The 26,268-nt window shown below is 39.2% G+C and overlaps 1 protein-coding gene across 1 annotated transcript in view; it reads right to left on the reverse strand.

The window, feature by feature from the left end:
* The window catches only part of cacna1ea (calcium channel, voltage-dependent, R type, alpha 1E subunit a), a gene marked incomplete at its 5' end in the record, with an annotated part of 96,518 nt that overhangs the window by 39,795 nt on the left and 30,455 nt on the right, over positions 1-26,268 (reverse strand). Inside the window, 4 exons of the mRNA XM_080473453.1 lie at positions 146-304; positions 827-930; positions 19,048-19,187; positions 19,387-19,482. Coding sequence (XP_080329579.1) covers positions 146-304; positions 827-930; positions 19,048-19,187; positions 19,387-19,482 — 499 coding nt within the window. The remainder of the gene's footprint in view (positions 1-145; positions 305-826; positions 931-19,047; positions 19,188-19,386; positions 19,483-26,268) is intronic.

Consider the following 26,268-nt stretch of genomic DNA (forward strand, 5'->3'; position numbering starts at 1 on the left):
GTAGTAAACAAAAAAGTGTGAAAAAATTTAAAACACATTTTAGATTTTAGATTCCTCACGCTATGTTTTCACTTCTTATTGTTTGTACATTTGAAATAAACACCATCCTGTGTGAGATACTGATGAAGCATGAATGAGTCCGTACCCAGTATTCCTGGCTGTGGTGTGCAGGTGCGGTGCAGTTTTCCACTGTAAAACTCCAGACCGATGATGGCAAACATGAGGATTGCAAAAAACAGCAGCAAGCCAATCTGCAGCAGAGGAACCATGGCCTTCATTATAGACTTCAGAACTATCTGCAGACCTGCAAGTAAAACACAGTGTCCAGCACAGTTAATGTAAAAAAAAGAAGAAAAAAAAAGAAAAAATAAAGTGATTTAAATTACAGTAACAAATGATTCAAAATGAAAATAGTTGTTATCAGTCAGAGAACTATGATGATCAATAAGGCAATAAATGGTGTTTGAAATTAAAAATTATTCCCAGTTTAATTCCCAGTGGCTATTTACTTGGGATGGACGCGTCTCCCAGGTTTGTGGTTTGAGCCATGAACGCTCTCCATTATTTCCTGGACATGTGAATTTACCCATTAAAACCTCCAGGAGGCTTTCTACACTCCCTGTAACACCTGCATTTCGTTTTGTCCATATCAATACTTTTTGAAATTATGGATGAACTAAAGTCAAAATAATTTAAGCCTAAACAATTAAAAACAAGAAAAATGTTACATAATTCGCATTTGTATTATTTACTGAACGTGTTCCGTGTGTACAAAGCTACAATTTAAAATGAAACCATGAATTTAAAAGCTATATGTGATACTCACTGGGAATGCCTGAGACCAGTTTGAGGGGTCGGAGAACTCGCACTGCCCTCAGAGTCCTCAGGTCCACTGAGATATTCATATGCGCCCCTGCAGCAGCCAGAATCCTGAAGAGAACACATATGCATATGTTAGCCCACACAAACAGAGGACAGAGAGAGAGAGAGAATGGGATCAACACAGTCTTGCCAATTTACATGAGGGGGATTTTTCATGGTTTAAAAACAAATGCAGAAGAACACGCACGCAGGCACGCACGTCAAGGCTTGGCGCGTCTGTAGATGGCTGCAGTGCTTCGATATCAAATGTGACAATGTGAGATTCTTCAACAGGCCAAGAAGACGGAGTAGAAAACACAAGGATGTTTCAGGGAATTTTGGCTGAATCCTTGACTGTGGGAGGACGGCTGTGACAACTGTTATTTAGAAATAAAACAAAGGCAGCCGCTTCATCAGGGAAAGGCAGGACAACCTGAAGTAAGAGCGACTCAAAGCTCATGGACAAACCTTTACATGAACACAAACATGCATCAAGCCTTGATCTTGATCGGCCTCTTTCAAAAGTTTCATTATCACTCTGTCTTGTTTTGTTTCTTCCGTTCTCCTCGCTCTCTGCGGCCCTCTGCCCTCAGAATGATGATCTGGTGATCATCCCCCCACTGCTCTTCATTAATCTACCCTCCTGCCCCCATTTTCTCTTTATCTTCATATTTTGCTCTTCATTTTGATACTTCTCTTCTCCCCTGTCCATTCTTCTATACCTGTTTTTCAAGACCCTTCCCAATTATACTTCACCTCTGATTCTTCCTCCGATCTCCCCATTTTACACTGACCTGAAAACACTGTTATTCCACTGCACAGTGAGAGACAGACATGGCTGAGAAGCAAAGTTACAAACAAAAGAACAATAGACGAAAAAAACATGTTGAAGAAATTCTTTCACCAAGGAGAGAGTCTGCTGTTAAGACTTTGAAGATTCACATTCACAACATCCAATTTCTCAAAGCTGGAAAACTTCAGCTCATACCGTACTCAAACTGAGTGCTAAATGTTGCATTTAAACCAAGGAAGTGTTATTTTTGTTTATGACAAGTGACTACACACATGAAGTCATAATAAAAACGGTTATTCCTTTTCATGTGGCAATTCGCTCTGTGGTGATCACATACTTCATTTTCACAAAGGAGGACCCAATTACATTTCTGTGACAGAGAAGTGAGAATTAGTCCTGTAGAGTTAACAGACGTCATCTGATTTAATTATAAGAAGAGAAAAGAGAGGATGGGGTGGGGGTGAGGAGAAATGAGAGAACGACTAAAATAGCTCCCCATCATCCACACAATTACAGAAATAGAAAAATCCTCATGAGTTTCACACCTCTAACTGTTGCCCCTTCGGCTTTCCTCCTCCTGTTCTCTTCCTCCCAGTCCTATCATCTCACCGATAGTCTACACTTTTCTTTGTGTTGTTTGTTCAGTTCTTCCCTCCTTATATTCCAATCGTCACCTCCTGACACGTCTGTGATTTCACCCCCCACTTCTCTCATCTCTTGATCTTTCTTCAGACCATTAGTCAGTCCTGGGTGCTCTTTAGTTGTTATGGAGACTAAAGGGTGAGGGGTCTAAAAATGGCTTCTTCATTCAGCCCATTGCTCTTCAGTCGATGCTCTGCACCGCCTTTCAGCTATAGCTGTTTATGGAGGGATAGGTATTTTTTTGTTTAATTGTGTACTTCTAATAGTACAACCAAAGTAAAATCAACCTTTTTCTACTAATATGAAATAGGATTAACATTCCTTGAAAATAAAATATCACTCTAAAAAATAAACATTTCCACTGATTCCCGGCCTGTGAGGCGTTTTTTTTTTTCTAACAGAATAGCAGAAGTTTCACAAATTCAATTCAAAATGTGCATTCCAACATACATTGATATCAGATTAAAAAAATAGTGTATACAGATGTGGATGGCATGTTGCATGTTCTCCTTCTGTGGTTTTCTTCAACTGTTCTGGCATCCTCAATCAAATACAAAACAACTGTTATGTTAGTCTACCTCTAAGGTAGTCTTGTGACAGACCTTTGAGGTTTACCCCTGTCCAGTACCTGGTGTTGGCTGGAATGGGCACCAGGACCCCACAATTGTTCTCTGATGCTTATGGTGTTAGAAAGCAACTTCAAACATGTGGTCCAGTCAGATGTGGGGACACATTTATAGTAGTGAATCTTATGATGACGAAAGAAGAAAATCTTATTTAAAATAAAATACTTGCACAATTATGAAAGAGGATAATTTAGCCAAAGATAAATTGATAACAACCAAATTTGTCATTTTACCACTGCAATCTTTTTTCTCAATATTCTCAAGAAAGTTGTTTTCTTTAAATTGTCTGTCACGTCTTAAATAATTTGTACTCCAAATTAACTTAATAGATGCCGATGTTGATCAAATACCACAAACCATTAAAAATAATTTAACACAATAATTTAATAGTCCGATTAACAAAAATCACCAGGTGAAGGTCTGAATGGTAATTACTAATTCAGTAAATTTGGTGTATCATTTCTGGTTGTGTTACGTTAGATTGTTTAAAAGAATTTGTTGAAATGTTTCCAGCTTTAGGAACCTTTGTAGAACCGAAGATGATTCTCATATGCAATTTAATTTGATCACTTATTTCATCAAGGGTCCAAACAGAGATCAAGGGGTTCTGTGGTTGTGGTTTTTGTAATTAATTTTATTTGTGCAAAACTTCATGAAGTTTCTTTTCTTTCCAAGCAAACAAGGTTTGTATTATGATGGTTGGCCGAGTGATGGAGGAAGTGCACAGTAAGGCAGGAATGTTCTTTCAGAGGTTACAAAAAGAACTCAGGCTGTATTGCATGATGAAAAAAAACAGACCAACAATGAGAAAAGGGAAAAAATAACTAATGAAAACTACTCAAAAAGGACATAAGGCTACACAGCCCCTAACAACTGCCAGTAACTAAGGCCAAACCCAAGGTCAAGTCCAAGGCTCCTTGCCAAACTCAGCTCTGTCAGCACTCACTCACACCAGCTCCTCGTCACCATCGTACAATTTCACCAAGTACTCAAATAATGGAAATCCAGGGAAATATAAGAACTTACAATAATCAACACAATTTATGTTATGTATCTTCTGATCTTCTGCTAGGCTCGCCGGCCGAAGCATGTACTGTGTTACCATCACTCCAAAGCTACGCCAGAGCCTGAGAACAAAGGGAGAACTTTCAACCAATCGTAGGACACGGGCTACCACCACGACAGATGTTACATCCACCTTAAGAATGAACAAGATTTGTTTGCATAGTAAAGGAGGCACACCAATGAGCCATAACATTATCACCAGCTGTGCAATATTGAGTCAGTCGCCTTTCCAGTGCAGAAGAGGCACTAATGCATAGTCTCCATTGGACCTTTCAAGGTGTGGTGTGGTGTATTGTACCTTTTTCAGCTGCAGCTTTAAGTTGTGGAGGTGAAGCCTCCATGATACCACATGCATCAACGAGCCTTTGGTCATCAGTGACCTTGTTTCTGTTTTTGTTGGATTTCTTTTTTGAATCTTTATATCAAACATAAAAATAAAATATATAAAAAGAAAGAAAAGAATGAATGTAATGAAAATTTAACATGTCGTTTCCTTCTTCCAACCCCTTTTAGATAAATACTGACAATGGCCGCCTGATCACATTCTACAAGAGCTGCAGTTTTAGAGCTGCTCTGACCAGTCATCTGGCCTGTCTGACCTATGTCCCACTCACAAATCTGTACACTTCTGCTTCACTTTTAATCACAAAATCCTCTCTTGACTGATTCCGTCCCACTTTTAGGTGCTATTATAAAAAGATAATCCATGTTATCAATTTCAATGGTAGATGTCATAATGTAGATGATCAGTGTATTTCGTCACGTTCAACAAAAAAAATACTTAAATTTAGCCCTATTGCAGTGTTTGATGTATTTTATGGCCCTATGGTTTCAAAAAGCCTGTCATGGGTTGTAATGGTCAGAAGAGGAGACAGAATACTCAGTGTCAAAGGATATAAATGGTATACTTAAGACAGTCCAGCATCAACAAAACTCAAAACAACACTTGATGAAGTTGCTTCATAAATCCTGACAAAGATTCATTTCAAAAAGCTCAGAATCTCATACCGGCCTCACTGTGGCAGCAACAATGATCAAGTCAGCAGTCTCAACATTGATACCCCTATAGGATGATGATGAGGACGAGGAAAGTGAAAGTCGGCCTCAGAAATTGATAACTTTAAACCAGCTGAGGGAATCTCAACACATGGCTGATTCTGCATGAAAGAAAAAGACATTTGGTAGACAGAGTTCTTCCTCCCTGTAATTTCCCTTTTCTCTATCAAATTGATATTAATTTATCTCTTCATTATCTGTGTTATGTCTTTTGAATATGTAAACTGCCTTCTGTCTGACTGGTGTTATATAAACTTCCCTTGTTTTGCTTTGGTATAACAATAAAGGAAGCGAGCAAAAATGATCAATTCCCATATTTATAATTTTTTTCCCCTTTTTTACTGTAATGACTTAATTCAGAACACAAACCTGTAGGTCCAGATAAAATGAACGCTGTAGGTTTTTAACATATCTGAGTTTCGCTTCTTCTTTATTCACCAGTGAAATAGATGGTCAATGAAGTATGTGTCTGAGCTGGTGTCCTGCAGAGATGAGAGTCTTGGGGAGAATGATTAATTCCTTAGTGGTCACTTTATGGAGAGATCTGACAGGTGCCTGGTGTTTCCACAAGGTGATAAAGTCACTTTTGGTCACCGGGAGCTTTTCACACAGAAAAACATCTTTGTTCCGCCTGCCTGTATCTGCGGGCATTACTCAAGATACACACTGGAGAGAACGGCGCTGAAGCCCTGGTTAGACTTGTCAGCCATGATAAGTGTGTAGCAATGACATAGCCTGAAGAACCAACAGTTTCCTGCTGCGTGACAAATCTGTCACGACAGCCATCATGCCGTGATACTGATAACATTGTGACTTATGCTACATTTCACTGTCAAGCTTCTAACTAATATGATATGAGCACACTTGCCTTTTGAAGTGATATTAATTTAACAGAGTTCACACCTATGATTCTCAGCTGTGGAGTCACAAGATTGTTTCGTGATAACAAAATGACACGAACGTTTGACACTAAAAATGCAAAAAAAACATCTGGCGGAGAAGACTAGACACTGGCAAAATAGAAACGATCACAATGACAATAAATATGCATCCATCTTCAACACTAGCTTTGTCCATGTTGAGGCTGACACTGACACTGGTGAAAGGCAAAGTGGACAGAGTCGACACTGAAGAACAGAGAAATTCCAATGCACAGTCCAGTGTTGCCAATTAACCCAGTATGAATGTGACATGTGCAAAAGGGTTTTCTTTAATTTTTTATTTGAGTAGAAATACTCAACTTGTTTACTTAAAAAAAAAAGGTACAGGTTCTGAAATTGAAATTATTGATCAACTTTATTGATACATAATGGTGTTTTAAGACATCTCAAAGTTTTCTGACGTTGTGAGGAGTGGTTATAGGCATATTTATGAAAATATTCTTTTGAAGAGACTTTCCTACTGTAATCTAAAGAAGTAACACTACATGTTGGTACTCTCAATGGTTAAAAGAGAGCAGCCTGAAATGATGAAAAGTATCATGTGTACAGAAGACCAGGTGAAAGGTGAGTACGGTCAAACATCTAAGTACAAGATGTTTCACCAAAGCAGAAGATAGCCAGAGAGATGATTTTCCTGAAGGATGAACTTGTCAGGCGTGTTTTACCACTGAAAATGGACTGGATGGTGATGAGTAATAGTGGCGATCTCTCATTTAAGGATTGCAGCTGTAGATTGGGAGGGGGACGTCTACAGGACACTAGTGAGATCAGCTTTGTTGTATAGTTTACAGACAGTGGCACTGACTAAAAGACAGGGGGTTGAATTAGGATGTCAAGGTTGTAGCAGAGAGTACAACCTACAGGCATAAGGTTGAGTAATATAGAGGGAGAGTTCATGTTGAACAGTCTAGTGGAAAAGTGGGAGACACAAGGTTGAGAAGAAGCTAACTCCAAATTTTACCTTTAAATTCAGCTACAAAGACCACATCAAGTTAAAAGTTTGCATTCTGATTTCTTTTTTTTTTTTTTGATTTGACACATCTAAGACAGGCCAAGGTAGATGCACAAACAGAAACTATGGTATTGAAGAAAATTTGGTGACTCACTTAAAGAAAAAAAAATGCAAAGGAGGTGTATTAGATGCATCATGTACAATATTCTTGATTGAATTTATATTTTCTCATTGACCCCATCAAAAGTCAGTCATGGACAACCAGCAGGTGTCCTGGAGGTCACGCACAGCCTCCGGTGTCTCATATTTCATGAAGTGCAGTGAAACACAGGACTGCATCACCTTAACACAAAGCATTGCACTTCACAAGAAATGCACAGTAGTTCCATCGGAGCTGCTTTACATTCAACTGTGTTTTTTCTGTAACTTCAAAATACTTGGAATGAAATACAACTGTAATGCCACATTGGCAGCATAACTACATTTCTTTTGAAGCTCTTCGAGATGCGAGATAAGAGTAATTATGCTCCTCAAGGTTGTTACTTTTCCACCAGGAACATACATACATCCTAGTATACAGCCATTAATGATTCAGTGTGTCGAGGCTGGCAGCATTTTATCAGTTGATTGCATCAGAAGTAGAAAGTCAGTGGGACTTAGTAGGAATATAGACAATAATACATTGAAACGAAACTGGAAAAACTGAAGAATGTGCTGAGAGTAAGCATTAAAAAATGCAATCTGAAAAGGTAAACTGCTCCCATTAAAAATTGACCAACGTTTTGGCTTGTTTGTTCTTTTTTATTGTTTGTATAGAGCGGTGTATTTATTAAGATGGTTGTCTTAAATTAGTAATCTGTGGGTGGCAAAGCCTTTCTGAGTGAAATGTGCATATTCTCCCTTGTCCTTTATGCAGTTGCGCTGGGTACTCTGGTGACTTGTTGAGTCTAAATTCTATTTAGGTTAGGATGTGTGTGTGGGGGGGATAGCCTGCTTCTCTTCTAGCTGGGTTAGCTCAGTGACGGCCTGGCAACTTGTCCGGAGTTCACCCCGTCATTCGCTCAGTGTCATGTAGGATAGGCTCCAACTCCTTGCAATCTTATTTTGGCTAAAGTGGGTGTAGAAGATGGATGGATCGATTATTTGCTGAAGAAAAAAAGGCGGCATTGTGACACTCAGTGAATGCTCAATATCTGCTTTTACAGCGACAGAGCAACACGACCGTGTCTGTGACGTGAATTAACAGCTGAAGATTTCTCCACAGAATAAAGGTCTTGCAGAACGAAAATGTCTGAATCTTCAGGACAATCAATTAAAATCACTTCTCTTGGCCTGCAGTGCTGTGGGTGGTGTGTGAGAGTGGGTACAGCGGATTGTCTTGACAGAATAAGAAATGGTGTGGAGAAACTACTACAGCGCTGCTCTGGTTGGTGTAGTTGATGTAAGCCTCTCTGCCTCCCACAGTGTACTCTCTCAATTTTAACACCCTCCTAGGCTGAGCTTTATTATGCCATCTGAATTACATAAACATACAACCTACAATACCCTTGTTAGTGCTACAAATATTATTTACAGTTATCACACTGATCCAAATACTTTCCAACTGTTATTAGATTAAACCAGCCTGAGCAGCTCTATCTAGACAGTAACATGATTTTCAAGCAGGAACATGAATTAACAAATAAGCAACAACAAAACAGGAACATGATTTTGAAAGTTGAACAAATGATGACAGAAAACAAGCAACTTCAGCAGGACATCTTATGAAGAGTAGAAATGTGTGTGTGTGTGTGTGTGCGTGCGTGCGTGCGTGCGTGCGTGCGTGTGTGTGTGGTTTGTCCACTAGTTGTGGCCGGAACTGTTGTGGGGGGGCCTGTAGCGACACCCCGGGGCCCGAGGCACTTCAGCTTTACATCTTGTTATATCTCAATGCAACATGTGATCATCATTAGTGTCTTTTTAGAAGCAAAATATGTGTTAAAACATTTTGAAAAACAGTGAACAAACTAATGCTAGGTTCATCAATTATTATGAGACAGGAGAGGCAAATAACGCAACAACATGCTGCAAATGGAGACCTGCAATTACTTGTTCAATGTTGATAAAGTCAGTGGGACACAGGACCACCATAGTTGAGAAGGTTAATGAAGCGGCCCCTTCAGTTTATCTCTATAAAAACTCTGTGGACCCTTTCCACAGTCTGTGATTTGTTAATATTGAAGTGAAATATGGGCAGAGAGCTTTCAAAGGTGGGAGCCTTCAAAACAAAAGCGTGTAAGTTTAATTTAGTCAACCTCAGAGCAGAGAAAGTTTCATGCCCTCCTTGTATTCGCAGGCAATCAAACACCTTTCTACCCAGCAACACTTCAACCCTTTACTCCCTTTCATTCACGTTGATAAGATTTGGCATGTGCATATCTCATAACTTCTAGAAAAGCAGAAAAATGGATATCTGCACCCATAACCGGCTCAACACGATGTCGCCCTTGACTTCTGCAGTACGACGGTCTAATCACAAACAAGATTCACCATGTTTTATATATTTGGAATATGAGCGTCTCAGTTTATCAAAACATGTGGAAATATTGTATAATTTCTATATATTGAAAATTAAATCTATTTGGAAATAGTGGAAAGAAACATTCAGAAAAAAAAAAAAATACAGGTATTTGAGTCATAAAAGAGACCATCCTTTCTTACTCAACTATCATTGGAGCAGTTAATAATACCTGTACAGCGGAGTGTGTTGTGGATGTGCTTCTTTCTCCAGGGTTCACATTAAATGGATATAATAAAAAAAAAAGGATTGAATTGGACTTTGGAGTCCTGCTTTATCTCAGATCAAAGTCAAATGCAACACGCTGGTTGTTGGCAATGATACCGCTCTGGAGCAGTACCTTCTCAAGTGGCTGCTTCAGCATCAATGACACAGTGACAGTACGAAAACAAACCCTGGGCTGTCATGAACGTCAGTCACCAGCAGTGGGTTTCTTTTTCGGAACCTCAACATCTGCTGCGAAGGTTGCACTCACACAGTATGCTCTGTGCAATGCTGCTGATGCGAATCTGTGCTTGATTAATGGGAACATCCTTTCATGATGTGATTTCTACCTCAGCCAGATTCCAGCAGAGATCAAAGTGAGCTTTCTATAGGTCATAAGCTCTAAATGTACTGTATTTATGTGAGTCATCACCAGCAGGACCTTCTGTATCAGGACAGAGCTTGATTTGACGTCAGTGGTTTAACCAAATATCTAAATGTTTCGTGCATTAGTAAATAATTCATTTGAAGTTATTCATTGGTACCATGACTATGAGCAGTGATTATCTCTCTTACAGCGTCATCCATCTGCACTCATTCATACAGTACTAGTGTTTGTCAGAGGCTCAAGGATAATTAATTCCCTGCATCTTTTTCCTTCCACCAGATAAAGACCGGAGACACGGGTGTTTGCTGGGGCATTATATAATAGAGATCCAAACACAATTCCCACTAATTGGCTTTGTTTGATAAACTCCTATCAGGAGAAAACTGTTTTTGTAAAATGCGGCACAGAAAGACTGATTGTTTGATCCTGATGCCTCTCAGAAGATGTTCTGGCAAAAAACAATAAAAGTCACAGTTAAACAATAGCTGCAGTCCAGACCATAAGTGTTTGGACAACTTCACATTTGCTCACGTATTTAAAAATAAATTGTGGGTCCAGCTTTAGTTGCCAATTCACAGCTTTAGATAGGATTTCGTACATTGGAAAAGAACCAAGTGAAACATCTCACTTTGAACCCGCAGCACCCAGATATTAGTGCTAAAAAACAATACAATATGTGACATTAATATGAGAAGAAAATGGAAATTCTTGGATAACAAATAAACAGGATAACTTGCAGGTTGAAGTGGAGCTATTTTTGGACAGTGTTTGCAGTGTTTCCAGCCCACACATCACTCAACTTTTATAACAATCTCTGGTTGTCATAAATGGACCATTCCCTCAGAGTTGTTCACAAGGAAGTAAATGTGTGATTTTATTAAACTATATCAAATTGGTAGGTGAAACAAATATGTGAAAAGCAATTATCCAACAAGATGACTCAAAATCACAATAGAGGTTTTCAATTAGTTGGCAAAAGCCCACAGGTAATGATATTGGTCAGTCGGACCTGCAGCACCAAATATTTTAGAAAAAAAGGGGCTGACACAAGCAAGGGCAAGTTTTACTCATAAATGGGATTAAATTTGACTTAAGTTCAAGTGAAGAGTGAGACCACTTTGATCATATTGTAGCGCTTCATCTTCTCTCAACAGATGCCAGACTTGTTTGAATAAAGACTCTCCACACAGCCTTTGATTCAAGGCCCATTCAACCTCTTCATAACGGCTGTAAACGTAGCAGGAAAGAGTGGGAGGGAGGGCATATAGGGAAGAATGAGCTTGTAATACCAATATGACATCACAGTTGCACCTCCACGTTTACACTGAGGCTGTTATCTGAATGTGAGACTGACTCGCTCAGTCTTTTTTCATCACAATCAAATACGTTTCATCTTTCACTTGTCTCAATATCCAAAACTCAGTCCAAGTGTAAATTAAGCCATAGCTGCTAACATTGTGATGTCACCACAGAGATAATAGTACATTCACTATTCCACGTGACTTCGACAAATGGAGAAATGTTTCTTTATCTGTGACTAATTGTAGAGATACTGACCAGTAAAGCAGCTGGACCAGAGCTAGTGACAGCCTGACCCGGGGCAGGGTCCTCAGTCACCACGGTAACAGCTCTGGGGGACATAGCCAACCCTGCTGTGTCTGAACTCATCAATCGATCAGACAACAGATGGAAAACAAGACTGGAGAGGACGCGTCTGCCTGTGTTTGTGTGTGTGTGTGTGTGTGTGTGTGTGATTTGATATGTTGGTTTGAACAGGTGTACGAATGCCAGAAAACGCATAAGGGTTTTTTGGCAAAGAGACATGCAGTAGTGGCACACATTTGGTTCATGTATGCTTGAATGACACACGCCACACACACACACACACACACACACACACACACACACACACACACACACACACACACACACACACACACACACACACACACACACACACACACACACACACACACACTAAACCATGTCTTCACCTATGGTGGTTATGTATGTCCCTTCCATACAGTAAGATACATCTACTCATATACACTTGTGACAGATTTTGTTTTCAGTGAATGGTGAAGACGTAAACATGTTTCCACCCTCGCTGTTGCTCTGAGATGATAATATGAATGAAACGGTCTGGTTCAAAATTTGTGGGAAACAGGAGAAAAAATGGAAATATTGGAAATTGCACTGATTTTATGTGCACAGCGCCTGTCATAAAGTATATTATTAAGTATGGAATCAAAGGAGCAGAACTGGTTAGTACATATAACATAAACACCATGGTAAGTGTGAAACCAAAGTCTCCTGACTCTGGGGAGCTATACCCTTCACAATTCCCAGCACTACTTTAATTAATTGAGTTAATTACATTTTAAGTTATGGATGGATGGATGGATGGATGGATGGATGGATGGATGGATGGATGGATGGATGGATGGATGGATGGACGGATGGACGGACGGACGGATGGATGGATGGAAGGATGGATGGATGGATGGATGGATGGATGGATGGATGGATGGATGGATGGATGGATGGATGGATGGATGGACGGATGGACGGATGGATGGATGGATGGATGGATGGATGGATGGATGGATGCATAATGACAAACACCCATTTAATTTGCTATATCAAAGATTTCTTCACTTCATTTTCCTCACAAGTTTCCAATTACAATCTTTTCAGACCGATTAGCTCTTTCTTTTTGAATCTTGTTCTTTTGACTCTTGTTGATCAAAGGAAAAACCATATCTCCTCAACTTCAACTGTCTTCACATTAAAACAGCTGTAGGGTCGTAACACTGAAACACCACTTGTTTCTCTAATCTCCTTGTTTCCGCTCCCATCGACTCCCTCCGAGCTATCTTCATCTCTCCCAACCCCCCAGAGGATTTGGCACATAGTGGTGACACAAACCCGTGGTGGGCGTCGAACCTCTGCCAACTCTTGCCGGTCTAATGGAGGGCTTGCCAGCAAATGAGACTGCCAAGGTGCCAATTAGTGCATACGATTACGCATCAAGGACCCTTCTTACATCCGATAGCTTTGTCCCTCACTTTTATCTTCCCTTTTTCTTTTGTCTACGCCAGTTCTTACTTTGTTTTTCTCCTGTTGTGTTTTTCCTGTTAACACCTCCTGTTTTCTGACTCCGCCACACTGCCCTCCAGATCAGCCCAGCTAACTTGCCACTGAGCCACGTGTGGTGACCTGTGAGGACTCATATAGCCTCCGTTTAAATTTCAGTCACAACAGTCCACAGATACATGGTAACAGCCTTTAAAGGAAACAGAACGTGCCATCTGGTTTTTCATACTCCCCCCCCAACTCACCCTTTCTCTGTGTGTATTACAGGCAATCTTGAAACACCATGTCAGCTTGCTGAGGTAATCATGGCCTCCAGCATTGACATTGTTAGTGAATGCTCCCATAATTACACATATTCTCACATAACGTTGAGTGAGTCAGGCTTATTCACGGAGGAGAGTCTCATATGCTGTGTAGTCTGAGCAAACAGCCGTGTGTCAGACCTCCATGGGCAAATTTATCAACAGGTCTGTTAACTTGGAGGTTTCCCACTTGTGTCACTAAAAGTAGTGCATTAAAGGCTTCAAAGACTAGATTTAGTGTAAGTTTTCTCTAATGTCATTAGCAAGTCAACGTGGTTCAGCAGTGTGGACAGTTTAAGTGACTTTTTGCTAGACATAGAGCAGAAAGTAATGAATAACAATTGTATATGTAACCAGAAGCCCTAAGTACAGTGACCTCATAAGATAAATGATCATCAGGCACCACTTTATGTTTAAAGGTCTGTTCCCAAAGTGATAGTATACTTAAGGGCTAAAAACACACCTCTTGTTTTTTCGGAATGAAGGCTGAGACATTTATTTCTTACTCTATTGTTTATTCAATGTAAGTTCCCTCTTTCCCACAGGGTTTTAGACTAATTAGAGCTGCTTTACTACTTTTTTGCACAAATGAGAAAGGAGAGCATCCCAACAGTCCAATCAACTTGAAATAAATGCATGTATTAAAATGTCAGTGTCGCTGGGAGAGAAATCTAGATTGAGGTGTATCTCTCTGTCAGACAGAAGAAAACAGACTTGGTGACAGAACTGACATTAAACTAAAACCTGAATCAAATAAAAGACCAGGCTTTCTTGCTTGTTCAACGCTCCACAAGCTTGCAATTTTTAACCACTAACCCTCTCAGAATTTCATGATTGATAACTGAAAATTCAGTTCTGATCTTATCTTGTAATCTTAATCCTGTTAAGATTAACATTGTTAATCGCTTTGTTTTAATGTATTTCTTTGCAAAGCACTATGAATTGCCTTGTGTCTGAATAGTGCTATGTAAATAAACTTACCTAGCCTTGCCTTGCTGTTGAGCTTTAGAAGGTTTTTTTAACGTCCATAAGCTAATGTGTGAAATACATTTCATCCAGGAATCAATGGGGATTGTGTCATCAGGAGACACAGACATATAAAAATGTGTGCTTGACAAAGAATAGGTTGTAAAATAAACTCCTCAAAAAAAGTTTGGAAACATTATTTCAGTCAATTATTTCTCCGCTTTTAATAACACTAAGTGGTTTTGTATTATATATCATTGGAAAGCCTGATAAGTCACCTTAACACCAAGGTATCACTTGTAAGGATAAACGTGTGGGGAGCACCCTCCACAGCCAAAATCCCCTGCAATATTCTCCTGTTGGTATTCACTCTTGTTAAGAGTTTCTTGGTGGATTGTATGATTGTACAGGCCCACAACAATAAGGAAAGTAAACCCAACACGTGTTGGCAATTCTTTCACTTTATACATTTTACACAGTCAGAGACCTCAGTAGCGTGTGGAAGATCCATACTCGTCCTCCTGCTGGTCACCAACCTAGCCTGGTCACTCAGGCACTGCAGTTCGCTTAAGCTGATCCCACAAGTGTTCAACTGATTAAGGTCTGGAACTGGTCATCTTGAAAAAGATGTCTGTCTTTGACTTCACCCGTGTCAAGAACTTGGTCCTAAGTTTGGACACGGTACCAGGGCTGACACCAAACACCAGCTTCCAGTTGCCCTACAGCACAGGCCTTACCCTGAAGGGACAGACGGGGCATGTTGATGATTGGAGCACACAAGTGCTGTCAATTAGGTCCTAATCAGGTGCCAGTCACACATCTGCCGGCACTTGAAGCTCAAAACAAGAGTGAACGCCAGCAGAAGAAGATTGCAATGGGATTTGGGGACTTTTATTGGAGGCACTACCCACACATTTTGCTGTGTTGCTCATTTCACGAAAGCACGATCATTACAAGTTATACCTTGTTGTAAAGGTGACTAATCAGACTTTCTAACGATATGTAAGACTACAACAATTAGTATTATTAAAGCGGAGAAATAATTGACTGAAATAATGGTTTCTAAACATTTTTTGAGGAGTTTAGATCTTTGGTTAAACCCCAAAAGTACCTGTTAAAGAGAAAACCGTCAAAAAGAAGTGTAACATACTGGATTTGGTTGGCTGATTAAGAGCATTATGCCTTCCTCAATGTTTGAAACCGTATGTTTTTTTTACTCTATGTATTATATACTAACTCTATTAGTGTGTAATAGAGTACATCCAGTGTGACCCATAACATGTAGGTGTACAAATCTGATATTAGTGTAAGATATCTATATTTTAACTCCCCTTTATTTCTGGCCTTGGGGTGAGTAGGTTTTGATTTTTTCATGTTTGTATATTAATAGAAAACAATGAATAACGTTCTTAAAAAAAAGATTAAACACATTAAACTATTTCAAAGCATTTCATACTTATGTTAGATGAGAGTGATGTGTTTACATGTTAGGACGCAAGTGTAAAAAACATGGTCTTGTGCTGTTGGTTGTATTGGATTTTAAAAGGGGAGATCATTAAAAGCCAATAAGAAGCTGTTAAAAAAAAAAAAGAAAAAAGGAAAACTTTTCAGATACTCAATTGGAAACATTTTTAGAAAACAGGTAGTTAATAGGATGAAAGAAACCATGTATGCATTAGTGCTCTCCATCTTTCTGACTGTAACGTCACCCCACGATACGCTGTGCTAAAAGTGACAAAGTAATGACTTGGCTGCTATCACTTTGCCTCAGACCAACATTTCCACACTCATAAAATATAAATCATAAAACATATTCCATGGCCCTATGGCGCTTTATGAGACAGGATGAAAACAATTCTTTTTCTGACTCGTGACAAAAAGATGAATTCAGTTTTTGGTTTTTTTCATATGTAAGAGTCAGTGTTTACTGTATATTTGTGCCACAGTCGATGACTCTTGTTGCCCGTGTAGGGCTCTCTAATTACTAACTGATAGACAGCACTGGTGACTCATTTAATAATATCAGTAGATCTCATTTTCTTCATTCCCTTTCTAATAGGGTTGCAAACCTGCGGTGATGGTCTATAGCTGAGTGAACGTCTCTCTGCATGCAAACTGAAAGGCTTATGTGCTGGTGAAAAAGAGAGAGCCAGCGAGACAGACCGAGAACATTTTCATTAATTGATCTTTGCTGTGGCCAGAATGATAATTTAGTGAGAGGATCTATTTGCAGCGCACTTCATCATCCTGAATATTAATGAAAAGAAACATGGAAGGCTATTTCATCTAGATTAAATATTTCTTCTGCCTAAGTCACAACTGGTAGTTCAAATTCAAACCATTCCAGACAAGCCCGAAATAAATGCTTTGTTGTTTCTGTTTTTTCTTTTTAATATAACAAACCACATATATAATAGACCAAATGAAGCTTCAATAAGCCGCAGAGAAAAATCTAAATTCCAAAAGCCTGCAAAGAATGCAGCTTTAGTGAAATGGTCAAAGCAGCCTTGCAGTAAAGTAAAGTTCTTCATTGGTCACCAACCATTAATGTGCTGTGAAACTTGTTCCACACTGAAATGACAATTTTGATAATAAGAGTACAAGAATAATAATCTAAAGCGCTCAATAATTTTAACAATAATAATGAACTATTAGAGCACACTATATATAAGCAAAATGGTTTTCACAGAAGAACATCAGCGTGGCAGCATTGATATCATATCAATCAGAAAAATCTAAAACAGTCTGAAGAAAACAGAAGCCTGAATAAGTGAAGCCAACAGATTGTCATAGAATGATTTCACATCAAACTTGAAATTACTTTTATTTTCCACAGGCACAATCTAATAAGCCAATTTTTGAAAGCAGACGTTGCATTAGCATCAGATAGATGTTTTAGTGTGTGTGTGTGTGTGTGTGTGTGTGTGTGTGTGTGTGTGTGTGTGTGTGTGTGTGTGTGTGTGTGTGTGTGTGTGTGTGTGTGTGTGTGTGACACAGAAGGGGACCTGACATTATGTTGTTACCGGGGAGGAGTATCCACAGTGGCACATAGTCTGTTACACTGCATGAAAATTGACAAACCTACTAATCTGTGCAGATTCTGTTTAACAGAAACTAATTGAGCTGCAACAACAAGTTTTGCAGAGAGAAATGTTAATAATGAGGACATGTTTAATGATGTGTAAGTATGAGTAATTTTCATGGTGTAAAAGAGGGTTATATGACCATTTTTTCACACTTGGAAAGAATTAACTTCATTATAAAATTATAATACAACACAAACAAAACATTTGTCTCCCTCTTAGTGGAACGATAGAGTAAACAGATGTGACAGACTTCAAAATAACAGAGAATGGCACACAGTACCAAGCAAATATAACAAACATATAGCCCCTCTGGTCCTTAACATGTCATGTGATTACTGCTGTATAGGTGCACAAGTTCACAGCTTTCTGCAGTATCGCTGTAGCTCAGCCACAAACAACTTCTCTGCTCTGTGCCTTGGGATCATTTATTATAAGTGATGCTCACATTCACTTGGCTAAAACTTAGTGTGGAATCATTTGATCTCACAAACTTGCTGCATAATTCATTTTGTTGTGACCTTCAGTGAACCTTTGCGAAGAAGCCTTTTTTTAAAAAAAAAAAGTGTTTTACATCCATACTCATTTATATGCCTGTTTAGTATTTTTGCATGCATCATCTTGTTACATTAATGTGTTTCCAACTTCTTCAATAGAGAAATGGTTTGTACCCAATAATTAACTTAATCGCAAAAAACTCTTTTAAAAGTTGAACATTTTGAGCTTTTGTAAGCAGGGCTAATGTTTTCAGACATGGTTGAAATGTTGTGTTTTTGTAATGAGCTGAAGATTCTCATCATTATTAAGCAGCTTGTTTGAAGGACTACTACAATTGTTCACATGCATCGGCACAACAGGAGGGGTAACAGACAAACCAGAGAAAACTCTGAAACAAAGTATGTGTGTAAATCTTCATTTTCAGAAGGCAACTTGCCATTACTTCTTGGTTCTGAGTGCAAATTATACAACTACACAACTGTCTTATAGGATTTTGCACTTTCATTACATTATGATAGGGGCGCTAGAGCAGTCGTCTCCCAATTGGACATTTGCACGTTCGATTCTTATCCCCAGCATCTCCACATACCTTGGGCAAGACACTGAAACCCAATCTGCCTTGCATGGCAGCCGCCTCCATTGGTGTGTGAATGGGTGAATGTGACTCATGATGTAAGCCCTTTGGGACTGTTCAAGCAGTTAAAAAGCACTGTATAAGTGATATAAGTCCATTTACCATTTACCTTATCAATTCCTGAATAAACTAACAGTTCTTATGTGTGTCAAAATTCCAATCATCAAACAACAATGAAGCTTATCAATGAACACCCACAAAAGAAAAAAACACTGGTAAAACAAAATTCCAATACAAACAAAAACTATATTGAAATGTGCAACTCTTTAGAGTGAAGAAAAGCTCAGTGAAACTGGATGAACTCAGAGGATCACCAGCTCTCTCAGTTAATAATGCGAAGCGTCTCCCATGGATTTTAAACATGCACTGCTTGTTGGACTCACCCGCTGAGGACGACAATGAAATCCATCACATTCCATCCATTTCTGAGGTAGGAACCTTTATGAAATACAAATCCCAGGGCGATGATCTTTATTCCCGCCTCAAAACAGAACATCCCAATGAAGTAGGGCTCTGTCTTCTCCTGTTGGAGGAAACAACAGAAGCCAGGATATCTGAATCATTATAGCCTTTCCTGAGAAGACAAATTTTGTTTTTCATGAGAATTTATCAAAAGCAGTGATGAAATATGTTGCAGGTTGAAAGACTTCACTTTGAATTGAGAGGTCTGCATGTATGTGCTTGAGTGCATGTGTAGATATTTTTACGTGTGAGTATCTCACCAGTCTCTTGGACATTGGGGTCTTGTCTTCTCCGGGAAGGTGCTGTTCCAGAGCCAACACAATACAGTTGGCGATGATGGTAGCAAGAATCATGTACTCAAAAGGAGTGAAAGATTAAAGTTAAGGAGCATTGGAAAAAAACGGAATTTTGGCAGTCTTTCATAGTGTGTGAATCTAATGAATATTTTTAGGTTCCTATTGTAAACCACCATAAAAAAGCATATATTTATCAGCCTCTCAGCACCAGCTCAGCCCACTGTAGCTTACATCCTCCAAAGCCCTTCAATTTAAATGATTATAGAAAGCAGTTCATAAATATATATCTTTATTTTCCTCAAAAGCAAATTTATTTGTTCATTGTTCAAGGGGAGTAAACAACATTCATCAGGGGCTATATTAAAACTAGGTCTTGTTGCAGCTGTGAATATTTCTAGCAGTAGGTGTGTGTGTGTGTGTGTGTGTGTGTGTGTGCGTGCGTGCGTGCGTGCGTCCGTGCGTGCGTGCGTGCGTGTGTGTGTGTTGTATAACCATGCAACAATGCGGCTCATTGCTTAGTTCAAATCCAGTTAGAGCAACAATAAAAGTCCTTGGCAAAGAGAAATCAGATAAATAAGGATTTCACTGTTCAAACAACACACGTTAGTCTTATAATTCCATTGTTGTTGGTTGGCTCTTTTCATGGGGTGTGTTGACAGTAGCAAAAATATAGAACGTAAAACATATCCCTATCTTTTCAGAAATGTATTTAGGTGACATATAAATTATTCACAGTTCAGAAAATATAAACGGAGAAAGCTCAGAGTTCGTGTTACACAAACACAAAATAATGTTTATTCGCCAGATCATGACACTCCTTTAACTGTGTCTGCAAGGCAAGCTATTGTCTTATGTAAAGAGCACCAATCACATGTCCTTTACACCGAAATAAAATTAATCACACTCAGCACACTAGTTGTAACATATAAATAAGCAAGGACAGTCATGATAAGACTATTCGTTAAGAAACAAGATCAGCCTGACCAGTTTCAGGCCCGAGGGCCAAAGGCACAACAGACACAGACTCAGGACTTTATCTCAGGTCAAACCACGGGGGACACCCAGGCATGTGTACACACACACACACACACACACACACACACACACACACACACACACACACACACACACACACACACACACACACACACACACACACACACACACACACACACACACACACACACACACACACAGAGTAATAAAAGTGTATCAGGGGTGGCTGAGTGAGTGCGCTAGAGATTGGATCCTATAATGGGGTCCTTACTATAGCCTGCACTGTGAAGCCTTTATCGTTTGTTGGTTCAAGTCCAGTCGCACTGGGGCTGAACTAAGCCAGCAATGTGTACTTTATCTCATGTTCTGCGTGGGCAGTCACCTCTATCCTGGTATATGCAAGAGGAGGGAAGGGAGCTTAAAATCTGCGGAGGAGACACAGAGGGAGGGTGGAGGAAAGAAAACAGGGATGAATGAAAACAGCAGAAAGTGACAAGGGAGGATGAAAGGTAATCGGTGAAGGAGAAGAAGATGGTTATATTGAGGACCAGAAGCTTGCGAAACAATAGGTGAGGAGGAGGAGGCGGCAAAGAGACCAAATCAGACGGACACCGGACAGCTCAATTTAGTACAAGCAGCTGTATCCAGCGGGGTGACTCAGGGACATGTGAGTGATGAGAAGTTAAATAAACAGAGCAAACACAATCTTACTCCCACCAGCCTTCAGGGGTTTGGATTTAAACATAGGCTGTACCACAGACTGACTCAGTGGATTTTGAAAAAACAATGTCCTGGCGGTAGCCAGTAGACGCTAAGTTGTTCAAAAGAAATGTGTTGATGACATACTATATATCTCAAGCTTAACATTTCTTTTAAATCTTTTGATCTGCTTCCGTCAATAAGCAGCATCACTTTCAGCTCTCAAGCTGCACCCCACATTCCAACAAACACTGACAACAAGCAAAAGGAGAAAGAGAGACGTAAGAAAGGGGGAGAAAAGAGAGAATAAGAACAACATTAATAAAAGAGAGAGGTACCCACAGCAACAGGCCTCCCTTGCAACTAAAGTCAACGCTGCAGAGAATTTCTGTGGAGCTGAACTATTCCAGCGTGAACGGCAGCGACAGAACACTGGCATTTGTGAAAATCATCAAATTTGTGAAAATTCTAGAACCTGAAAGGTCCAGAATATGTGAATTCTAGATTTTGTGAAATATCTTGAATCTGAGCTCTGGAATGTATTGAAATATCCATAAGAAAAAAAACACACCAGGATGGAAATGTTCAATATGCATGGAGTGCTCATTAAAAGGGTTATAGCTCCTTTTACCAGCAAACTCAACAAAATAGAATGAATAAATGAATTGAAAATCTAAGTTAAACAGAACTGCCAGTTATCACACATCAAAAGTGAACGCAGTAATTACCTCTGAAGTCCCACTGTGATCGTTAGCAGGTTTTGACTTCTGCCCATTTAGTAATTTAAAGTCATTATAGTTTCACATTAAACAATATGTGGGATTAACAAAATCTCATCTCATCTCATCTTGTTAACAGGTTTTGGGATCTAAAGCCAATAACAACATTATCTTTGTAAGCGGTGGATACTTATTTTTTGTAAGTAATACATCTACATTTATTTTGAAAACCATTGCACATTTTATACCTATAAATTTGTATTATGTGACATTTTATAATTGCACTAGTCCAGATGTTACAATTGCACATTAGATTCAGTTGCCAAATGTTTTCAAAAGAACTCCCAAACTAAATATTTGTTTTAGTGTTCCGTTGAAATAACATCTACTTTCTCAAATTACATTTTCCTTTCTCTAACCAGTAAAGTGATTCCACTAGTTTTGAAGATACAAATAGAAACTGTCTTTAGCTAATTTCTCCTATGTTATAATATCAGGTCACTAAAAGTAAAACGGTCCGACAAAATGATTCTCCAATGCAAGGTTAAAGACAAGTAGAGTGAAGTAGTGAATTGTTTTTCACATACCATGTCATTTGAATTTGATTAATGTGAGTATTGACTGCCAGTTTAAAGCAGCTTGTTTTAAGTAGCTTGAGAAAATTCTGTGACGTTAAAGCAGCTGAAGCTTTAAGCAAAACGTAGACTGCTGAGACTTAACGTAAATAAAAATGGAAACTTGCAGTAAACTACATTTTTGGCCATTTGGAGGCCAGACAATGTGCTACAAACCAAGTAAACAGCTCCAATCGCACATTGATCATAGAAGTACATGTGCATAATGTATACAAAAAACATTTTTGAAAATCCATTGTTAATTCTCTTTATATATATATATTACTTTCATGCGATTGCAAAATGATCCAGTAAAAATTTACCAGCTCGCTGCTCATTGTCTGTTTATTTTTATACTGGGCAAGTAACATACAATGCTGATCGAAGGTTGTTTTTTTTTCCAGCTGTGGCTGAAAAGATGAAAAGACTCGCTGAGAGTGGAAGAGTAAGCCAGCTACTATCAGACCAATGGTGACAGGAAGTGCCTTAAAACCGAGAGAGGCTGGAATTTGATTTCAATCTTTTGTTATTGAACATTTGACCATTTAAGCTTTTACACATTCACTAATCATAGGAATGCTGATTCTTTCATCAAAGCCTGTCCAAACAACAGAAGACATTTAGATCTTTGGCTCTCCAACTTCCCTGGAGGTGTTATTAAATCCTCTTTACACAGAAAAACATAATCAGTGTTGCATCGCTGAAGTCACAAACTCAACAAGTGTGTTTAACCAAACCTCAGTGCTGTTCTGGCTGTCAGACGATGTGTGACGTTAATCATGGTTTGTCTACCAGGTTTAGCTGCAAGGTGTCTCATGAGCACCCCTGAGCCACAGTGACGCTGGCGCTCTGCCTCGACTCCTCAAACATGCGAGTAAAAATAGACATGGAGGCAGAGTGTGATGCCCTGTGCATCTGTGAATTTGCTCTCGCCCTGATTGGATCCAAGCCCTTGTGATTATTATTACATGGAGTTGAAAATCAAATCGAATCACGGACATCTGATCCTGGCTTATTGAAATTCTGAATTATTTCTGGCATGTGCATTTTTGAATGTGTGTCAGTGGAAAGAAGCAGTAAATACACAAAGACTGCCAGGTATATGAAATATAATAAGCTCTATCAAAGCCTGATAGTAACAACAGTGATTCCCTTTAACCGCAAAGGGTTGATGGCTGCTGCTTGGAACAAGATGGCTGCTGCTGAGACAAGCTGTGTAACTCAGCTCTGACTATCCATCAAATATCTTCTAGAGGAGCAGCCATCCAAGCCTTCAACTAAGAATTTTAAAGTTAAGGTGAAGTGTTGTCTTCAATCTGTGGACAATTCTGTGAACAATCCATCCATCCATCCATCATTCTATACAGTTTTATACTGAAATCCTGGAGCACTGATTATGTTTGAAGGCAGGGGACACAGGGGAAAGGGTTACCATCCCATCACAGGGCAAACACTGAGAAACAGACATTCACACACATTGACACTCATAGCAGATTAAAGGTACAAGTTAATGTCAGGGACATGCTTTTGGACTGCTGAAAGAAACTGGACAACACAGAGAACACAGATGGAAACATACAAAATCCACACAGGAAAGCCCCTGAGCCCAGACTCGAAGTGGTTGTATTGTGTTCGCCGCATAAAAGCACAAGTTACACATAAGAGGCCCTTTAAGGAGTCATTGGTTGATTACAGCTGAAGTGTATATGCAGCAATAATTCTGAAGTTAAAATGCCACAAGTATTCATCCAACAAGTGATTCCACACCAAAAAACCCATAATAAAAAAATACATTTTAGACAAAAAAATAAATAAAAATCATTATTATCAAATGCAGTTTTTGGAGCTCTATGGAAAAATCATTTAAATTGTTTTCCTATTTGGCCCTTTCTAAGGCTAAATAATTAAATTGTTTCCTTCCCAAATACTAGCCCACTGATTCTGAGTTCATGTGTGGTTTAGGTGACAGTTTTATCAACTCCCATGTTAGATTTCTATTCTTGTTGTTCCATGATCCTTTTTGTAGTTCTATGATCATTGTTTAACGATGGCGAGGATTTTATATAAGCTCCTTGTTCTTCTTTCTCCACCTGCACAGTCAGGTGATATTTTTGTTTAAAAAACAACGACTAAAAACCTCTGGTTCTTTAACTCCACACTTCACTTGCTTGCTAAGGTCAACCAATCAATCTTTGGATTGTAGAAATCCCAAGTTCTAAGAAGCACAAAACTATAGTGCATTGGTCTACATCAAGAGTCTGCAACCTGCAGCTCTGGACCAACATGTGGCTCTGTGGCCTTTTTGTAGTGGTTCCCTGAAGCCTTCACGATACGTTATATCTAAATAAACATTTGAACTCCTTTTTATTTTATTTACACACCGGAGTCGTTTTCAAAATGACTATTACCTCTTGGTTTTGGTAGGACTGCCCTAGTGTGTATAACATTTGTTGGAAAACTCAGAGGTGGATCCCTTACATCTACTTTACAAATCAAAATATTATATAAAAATACAAACCAAAGCAATAAATTTTAATTACATTTTGAGAAATGATAACACTACCACCAGGGACATATAGTTCATTTACAGACTAATTTTCTATTTTTATTTTTCATGCAAGGCTGCAATTTAGTTAATTTGAAATGAATGGCCTTCATCAACTATTAGCTGACTGCAGAGGCATATACAGAGGATTCACAGCCTGATACACCCTGAATTAAATCACCAATCTGTGTACTTCCAATCCCAATTCAATTGAGGGAGATCTGCGAATCCTAATCATAGATAAACCTGCCACCCTGTATTAAACATGACTGCTCAAAAGTTGCTAACCAGCTCTGGCATGATTATTTCTGTTTGCAGCAGTGATGAAACAAACTATTATATCCAGCTATCAATTATTTAGAGGCATACCTTCTCAATGGGAAACTTCCCACAGCAGGTGATCCCAGCGGGGATCAGACAAGAGGAGCAGCTGCTGGTCCTCAGCAGCCCTGCCACACTAAAGTCAGAATGTGTGCTTCATTAGCAATCCCTCTTCCCTGCCAGGACCAGACTGGCATGTACACCGTCAGATTCACACATCTATGCAGACACACGTTTAACCACATCCGACTAACGTGAACAAGCATTGAGAGATGTAAGAGGGGCTGCTCACCCAAATATCAAAACATGGTGAAATACACTCCTGTAAACTCACATACACACCACTGCGCTTTCAGCTGGGGAGGCCGCTGGATTATTCCTGAAGTGATCATCTGCTGTTCATTGAGCGCTCAAAGAAAAAATAAAAGGCCACTTACGGCGAGGTGACAGCAGCAAGTTGTGCGCTAAACAAAAGGCTGACCTTTACAAGAGGTCCTGCTGAGGTGTGTGTGTGTGTGTGTGTGTGTGTGTGTGTGTGTGTGTGTGTGTGTGTGTGTGTGTGTGTGTGTGTGTGTGTGTGTGTGTGTGTTCCTGATACTGGCCCCAGACACAACTGGGTAGTTAAATCCATTTACAGGTGTTACAGTTTGTTCTCTTGTGGGGTCAAAAATAAATTGGGTTAGGATACGTTTCAAGGCTGCACTAAGGTTCGGGCGAGTCGTCGGCCTGAAGGCAATTATTGTAAGTTTAACAAAAAACACAACAAAATCATGCCACTATTTTAAAGATCTTGCACGTCCTCCACATGTCTTTCTTTTCTGCACATTATTAATTATTAATTATTTCTTCATTGTTTTATTCAATTTCTAAGATTAATGAGGTAAAAATGGTTTAAATAAAAACACCAGACTCTCTGCGTGCGTACATATGCATACACATGCACGCAATGTCC

This window comes from Lipophrys pholis (genome assembly GCF_963383615.2).
Source record: "Lipophrys pholis genome assembly, chromosome: 10".
Taxonomy (NCBI): domain Eukaryota; kingdom Metazoa; phylum Chordata; class Actinopteri; order Blenniiformes; family Blenniidae; genus Lipophrys; species Lipophrys pholis.